Here is a 7,010-nt window from a genome sequence, read left to right on the forward strand (position 1 = left end):
GAGGAAGGTGTCCTATTTCAAGTCAGATCAGATCGACAAAAAACACCAGTTACGTCGTCTTACTATGCATCTCAGGTAGACATAGCAGTTCGTAGGACAAAGATCTAAACCGTTCAATTATTCCGCCTAAACCAACTGTCTCCACATTTGCTAAGACCTCTGAAGATCAATAGAGCCACGACCTAACTAACGTGTTGCTACAAAATAGTACGAGTAAGAGTTTCAGAAGCCCTTATCTAAACAATTAAGGAGAGAATATAACACACTCCAAGTAGTAGAATCCTTATCTTACATACAGCTTACTTGTTTATATTCTGATTATTTTCACCCTCTGATTGGGACCCAATATAAAAGAAGCTCTCCTTAGGTGGACCCAGACCCAGTAGAATAAGTTAATCAGAAATTCCATTTCTAGATTAACGGCTTAGATTGCTTCTACTATTGTAAACTATCAATATGTAACATACTGTAGTAATTTTCTACAGCAACTTATCTTCTGTCCCTCAGTATTCTCTCTCAAAACTAGAGAAAGAACAAAAGCTAGAGAGAGAGAGAGAGATGATGAGAAGGTCATTTGGGAGTGGTGGTTGGATTGGGGGAGGAGGAGGAGGTGGTGGTGGTGGTGGAGGGATGATGAGGGCTGTTGGAAAAAGAGGTGTGGGAGGAGGAGTTCACCAAGAAGCTCTAAAAACAAATACAACAAAATCCAATATCAATAAACATGCAAATACTACTTCATCAAACATATTATCTTTATCTTCATCTTCTTCAATAGCTTCTCCTACTCATTCAATTTCTGCTTCCATTTCTTCTTCTGCTCCAAATTGGGTTTCCTCATGTTCTAATGACATGTATGAAACTGATGAATGGGTATCTGTAAATGGAGAATTAGATGAAACTGAAAATGGCTTTTATGATAGATTTGTGTTTGGGGAGGTTCCTTCCAAAGATGAAGTTCAAACTGCTGTCTCTGCTCTTCAACAGTAAACTAATCCCTTTTATAAACATCTTTCTTTCCCCCCCCCCCCCCCCAAAAAACATTTTTTTATTGATTTATTGAAATTTTGGTTTACAGATTTCCCTCACCAGGGTCAGATGTGGATTGGATGGAGCCAGCCCTGGAATTATATAATCCTGGATGTATTTTAGGAAGATCTCATGGATGTGAAAGGGTTTATGATGCTTTCCACTTATTGCAAACTGAGCCCACTATCCAGGTACTGTCCTATACTGATTTATCATTTAAGATGTGAAGCTCATTTTATCTCATTATGGGGAGAGGGTAAATAGCCTAGACTACATGGGCCATGCCTTAGCTTAGTAAGTGTCACAGTCCTTTTGGGTTGGTTTGTCTAGCCTTCACTACGAACAAAATCCCGTAATCATTCGTATTAGTCCTGTCGGGCCTTCGCTAAGAACAAAACCCCGTAATCATATGGATTACTTCTGTCGAGTCTTCGCTAAGAACAAAACCCTGTAATCATCTGTATTAGTCTTGTCGAGCTTTCGCTAAGAACAAAACCCCGTAATCATCTGTAATAGTCTTGTCGAGCCCTCGCTGAGAACAAAACCCCGTAATCATCTGTATAAGTCTTGTCGAGCCTTCGGTAAGAACAAAGCCCCGTAATCATCTGTTTTAGTCACAGATGAGATAGACTCAACTATTACGAAAAAAGCATGCTCCAAATCATGTAACAAGACATATATGCCGAGGCTGAGAGAAACCCAAAGCGAGGAAGCATATGAGCCAACATGGATAAGTGGAAATCACATGGTCAAGAATATAATATCTAATGTTTCTACATTTATTGTCAATTGTTTTCCTTTTACTTTTTTTTTTTGTTACTTAGCACATTAGTGATCAATTGAAGATGCCTTTTAAATGATGGCTAATGAGTTTAACCTCTCCAGAAGTACGTGTTGCCCGACCGTTTAGTTGTACCAAGGTTGATGCTTTGCCCAAAAAAGCAGACCGAGATCAGGCCGTAGACGTTGGATTCCCAACCGAATTTCGGCTTGTTTTTTTGGTAGTAGAACATTTTTCTGAGTTGTGCGCTTGGACGATAAAGTGTACTTTGATCATTGTACCGTTTGAATAATGATTTTTTCCCGCGGTTAGTAGTGGTCATTTTGGGGATGACCTCAAAATAATGACTTATTGAGTTTATGCCTCAAATTGAAATAAATTTTGACCAATTCTCTCGAATGGGGGGTTATCTCGATTAGCCATTATATTTGGTTCCTTCTTCAATGACCATTACTGTAGGGAGATAAGTTTAAAAAAGAACTGTTAGTTCGATCATAGCGAAGTTCTACACAGTGTATTCAAATGGCTTCTGTTAGTATAAATTATCTCTATAAAATATAAATTGATTAGTTAAGAATGAATTTATGAAAAATACCGAAGTTTTTTTTTTTTTTTTTTTTTGTAAAAGTAATATAGATTGTTCTATTTCTATCTACAACTGATATTGCGTTTTGACATGACAAAAACCTAGCAAGATTTTGTTAATTGAAAGTGTTGGCACATTTGCATTGCAAAACTTTATATTTATATTTGTCGGATTTTTTTCGAATCTTTGTTATTTTATTAGGTTGTTTTTTGTATTTTATGTAGAGAATGGTTGTCTCCTTATCCACCGATAGAGCTGTTTGGGATGCGGTTTTGAACAATGAGGTGGTACAGGAGATCAGAGAGTCCTTTTACACTGGTTTGTACAAATCCTTTGAATCTCATAACTTACTTGCGTCGGTCTTTTCTTTATCCGTTACTGCTATTGAACAATTTCTTTTCCATACCGAAATTATTTTCATCTTAATACAAGATTTTTGCTTGATCCATCTGATATATATACAGATGCAAAAGATTTTGTGGCCTATACAGGCGAGAATGAGGAAGAACAAGAGAGCTTGGACGGAAGCCCTTATCCAATAACAAGCATTTTAAAGTGGATTCTGGATAATACTAAGGCGAAGGTAGAACAAGTCATCACGAAACTCTCGCATCTCTTCAATATAGTGCTTCAACCAGAGGACCAGACCAAAGGACAGACTAAAGATATGTTTAAAGAATCACTGAGATCGTCTCTCTTTCTCTCCATTCTGGTTCTCTTGATTGTGGTCTTGAATCGGTCTCAGAGGACTTAGATCATCATTCGACGACATTACACTAGAACAAGGTATGTTTTGTTTTTTACGAAAATTAGGTTAGTTGGACTAACAACTTTGTATGAACACTCCGTCCGTGGATATACTTTATCTTGATAGAATAAACTCAGTTAGTCTGGCATAGTAGTCGGGTGGTGTGTTTAAGTTCACCATCTGAGCCCTTACCGAAGAAGGGAAACATGCAAACTGAGCCTGCTTCGTACTTAAGTAGCCCAGTTTACTTCGTACTCGCCCAGTAAGGTTGGGGCCTAGACTTGTGCTTTTGTAATAACTTGTGGTTTTGATAATATAACAATTGTCCAGTAAATGAGCATCTCAGTTGTATTATTCTTTAAACAGGACATGTCCTGTTTCCTGAGGATATAGAGTCCAGAAACAATTGATTTAAATTTAGCTAGACTGAGTTGACTCAGTAGCCTTGATGAATCGGCCTCTGACTCTTGGCCTTATTTCAGCATATGCTTTCCTTGAGGGATATCTGATTGTCTTCCTGAAGTTCCTTCTCTTCTTCTTCTCTTTGTACCTCAACACTTTGGCCTTTCTAAATGCATTGCTACTTGATCGGACATACGTACTCATAACATCACTCAAATCTTTCAGTATTCCGGGTGAGACATCCGTAAACATACCACCTAAAAGTGGCACCTTCGCGAGGAAAAAAAAATAGATGAATAAAGTACGAATCATCCAATATTACAACACCAACTGTACCTTATATTACATGTAATTCGAGCAGTAAGCATTGAACTCAAGATCTTGTTATGGCAGTGGATGGGTACATTTATAATATTTAGCTTGTTGGAGATGCTAGGGTCTTTCTAGCATCTGCCGTAAGAGGATGTCTTTTTCAAAATTCACTCTATCCGTTTCAGCTATACGAGTTTTATCTGAGGAAATTTCACATAGGTGAGCCGAAAACGCTTTGAATTTGTCCAAACAAGCCCTAAAGTATTTTTGGAGAAAGTTTTCTCGCCTACTTTCCCCTCGAATTTATCATCAATGACAACTTTGAGCAGGAAAATTTTCAAATGGAAAAGAAGTAGTGGATGAGCTCTGGAAAAAGTTTTAAGGAGAACAAGTAGAAACAATAAAAAGACCCACAACTTTGAGCATGAAATTTTACAACATAGTTGTTTAGTATCTCTAAAATTCAACAATTTCTCTATCATTTTTTTCTCTAAAATTCAACATTTTTTTTTACTATTTTTTTTTCTTCACTGAACAAAAAATAAGTAAAAAATTAAAGAATAATTGACAAAAGAGGACCTGCGGAAAAAGAAAAGGAAAATCAAAGACTTCTAAAAATCAGATAAAACCTTTCTATGTTTCAGAGAAAGAGTGGAAGCCTAGAAGGGGAAGTTCTAGGCGCCTCACTTTATTACATTAGGCGCATTTAAAATTGTTGGCTATTTCAAAGGTGCCTATAACAATAATGCGGGGGTTTTATAAAATTGTCTGCCTAGAAGTTGGAAATTTTGGGAGTAGGATATATTGTGGCATTTTTTGGTGAATTTTGTTTATTTTATGGAAATAGGAACAAGAAATATCATTTCAACAAAAACATTTCCATGGATTTTCCAACCATTTTAAAGCACCCCTTACGTGTGTTAAAGGCGCCTCCTTTTCGCACAAATTCCACTCAAATTTGCTTTGATGGGGCGCCTTGAACAGATATATGGGATGTATTTGAAAATTATATGGGGCGCTTTTCACAGTTATTAGGTGCGCAATTAAAACTTCGCATTATACTTTCTTTTTCCACAAGTTGGGGATATCACATCGATTAAAAAAAAACAAAAAGGTAAAACATCTAGTTGAACTATTCTATTACTATATCTAGTTGGGGATATCACAGTCATAAGCTCTATAAAAATATCTAAGAGAAAAAGGAAATTATGTATTTCTATTGCTAAAATGTAAATGGTTATTGGAATAGGATGAGGTTAGAGGCCAACACTTCTTATATTTTACTATTATAACTACCTAAAATTGAGTATTGAAGGTGGTGGCACCATCTACACCTCAGAAAAAATACATATAAAATTATCAAATTCGAAAGAAATCAGAATGCTCAATAGTTGTAAAAATATTACAAGATACTAGGTTACTTGTGAAGCTTTAAATTCGATCTTCCTAATTTCATATCTCTTGCATTTATAAGATCAACTAGTTGAGTATTAAACTACAAGTTCTTTTTGTTGTTGAAAAACTACAAAAGATTTCAGTTACCTAGTTAATATTCATTAGTTTGAATAGCAGAGTAAAATATATTGTCTTTGAGTGTAGTCTTGAACCATAAGGAAAAATATAATGCGCATATCCCAACAAATAACATACCAATATGGTACCATACAGGTAATTCAGTTTCTAAGAAGTTGTCATGTAGTTCTCAAGAGAAAGAGTCTACTATACTCGTTGTAGTAAATATTGAAGGTAAATTGGTAATTTCTCGAGAAAGAGTCTACCATACACATGTTTCAAACATAGACTTGGTTATTTTTCCAAAACGAGAAATACTAAACTTAAGTTGAGGTAAGAATTGATTGGTAAGACTACTTGCTTCTTAAGAAAATTCTCAAATATAATGGAATCAGGTGAAAAGGTATAAAATCCTTGTATGTGGAGCATAACTTGGGCAAAGCATCCGTTTTTCTATTTTAAGTCAAATTTGAAATATGATTCGGACATTTGCATTTAGTCATATGAGTCAAGTCAGACCTCCACAACGGCTGTTTTTATTTGATTAATGGTGACTGAATCATATGTAGGTCATTCAATTTCATTCTTGTTCTATTTAAGTCAAACATAAAATAGTACAAAAAAAGAGGTCATCATCTGAACTACAATCAAATGACTACTATGTTTTTACTAAGGCAATTTAAATTCAGACGAGTCAGATTTAAATAATGAGGAAAGAACATACACCGACTCCCTTGTTTTCAAAGAACCTAATTAGTGGGTAAGTGGAAACACAACAGATCTAGTCCACCCCAAGGGTGGGAACACTTGTGATTGAAAAAGAAGTACTTATGTTTTCAAGAATGACACATATATGCATGTAAATATGTACTTGGGCTTGTACATAAAAAGAAAGTAGTCAAATTGCCAAAAGTTGTGTATTTGTGTAGGACCTGATGATGGAGAATGGTAGAAGCAAGAGGAGCAGGAGGTGGTGGTGGTGGTGGTTGTGTTAACAGTACTTCTCCATTACTTGAAGATGAATGAAAATCATCAAAATCAGTTGCTTCATTTATGTAGAGAAGGAACTTGTGCATACCATTTTCATACATAACTTCCATGAATACTGCTAGAAGATGATCTAGAGAGAGTGTGATCTATAGAGAGAGAAGTGGGTAGATCAATTGATGGTGAGAGGAAAATAAATCAATGAGAGGGAAGGAATAGATTTGTATGATCACTATGAAATTGTTTAAATAGAGAGATGTTTTGATTCTGAGAGAGGAAAGTGAATCAATGAGAGCCAAGGAAATGATTTGTATGATCAATTTGATTTTCTTATGTGGCAGATTCTTTGAATCACAAACACTCAAAAATAGTTGGTGTTTTGTTGGTCCCACAACTGAGGAATTACTTATATTTACTAATCACACATAAAGTTTGGAAAGGTTATGTTTGGCCCCACTCTCTCTGCCAGATGGTTACTTCTGCATATTTGACTTGCTTATCCATGTGAATGTAAAATTGTGAATGGGGTGGTTTGGTACAGTTCACTTTTCTTCAAGAAGAGATAGAGGGATATACATGTTCATGTGTCTTTTAGGCTATCTTTTTTTGGAAACAAAATTTTTTTATAAGGTATAAAATTTTGAATCTCGCAGGCC

General features: G+C 35.7%; 2 protein-coding genes across 3 annotated transcripts; one reads left to right on the forward strand and one right to left on the reverse strand.

Moving 5' to 3' along the window:
* The first annotated feature begins 524 nt into the window (after nucleotides 1-524).
* On the forward strand, nucleotides 525-3,475 carry LOC147544653 (Uncharacterized conserved protein (UCP012943)). Of its 2 annotated transcripts, none has more exons than XM_086637499.1 (4): nucleotides 525-983; nucleotides 1,076-1,217; nucleotides 2,618-2,711; nucleotides 2,858-3,475. In XM_086637499.1, the coding sequence occupies exons 1-4, from the start codon at nucleotides 559-561 to the stop codon at nucleotides 3,145-3,147; spliced, it is 951 nt and encodes a 316-aa protein (XP_086493625.1). In that variant the 5' UTR covers nucleotides 525-558; the 3' UTR covers nucleotides 3,148-3,475. The 2 variants fall into 2 exon arrangements, with proteins under 2 accessions (XP_086493625.1, XP_086493626.1); XM_086637500.1 differs by having other exon boundaries at nucleotides 2,885-3,475.
* Nucleotides 3,476-3,558: 83 nt separating this feature from the next.
* LOC147544654 (zinc finger protein CONSTANS-LIKE 3-like) lies at nucleotides 3,559-6,529 on the reverse strand. The gene is made up of 2 exons (XM_086635747.1): nucleotides 6,300-6,529; nucleotides 3,559-3,813 (listed from the first exon to the last, which is right to left on the reverse strand). The coding sequence occupies exons 1-2, from the start codon at nucleotides 6,465-6,467 to the stop codon at nucleotides 3,559-3,561; spliced, it is 423 nt and encodes a 140-aa protein (XP_086491873.1). The 5' UTR covers nucleotides 6,468-6,529.
* Between the last annotated feature and the right edge of the window lie 481 nt (nucleotides 6,530-7,010).

Source organism: Eschscholzia californica, unplaced genomic scaffold, assembly GCF_041429995.1.
Source record: "Eschscholzia californica isolate CP2 unplaced genomic scaffold, dmEscCali1.0.p SCAF_4, whole genome shotgun sequence".
NCBI classification, from domain to species: domain Eukaryota; kingdom Viridiplantae; phylum Streptophyta; class Magnoliopsida; order Ranunculales; family Papaveraceae; genus Eschscholzia; species Eschscholzia californica.

Bases quoted from the DNA above. Each gene is read 5' to 3' on its own strand.
- LOC147544653 (XM_086637499.1), top strand. From the start codon at position 559: ATGATGAGAAGGTCATTTGGGAGTGGTGGTTGGATTGGGGGAGGAGGA. The intron at 984-1,075 runs GTAAACTAATCC...TTTGGTTTACAG, and splicing joins GCTGTCTCTGCTCTTCAACA to ATTTCCCTCACCAGGGTCAG. The intron at 2,712-2,857 runs GTTTGTACAAAT...ATATATATACAG, and splicing joins CAGAGAGTCCTTTTACACTG to ATGCAAAAGATTTTGTGGCC.
- LOC147544654 (XM_086635747.1), bottom strand. From the start codon at position 6,467: ATGGAAGTTATGTATGAAAATGGTATGCACAAGTTCCTTCTCTACATA. The intron at 3,814-6,299 runs GTCCTACACAAA...TTCCTCGCGAAG, and splicing joins CTACCATTCTCCATCATCAG to GTGCCACTTTTAGGTGGTAT.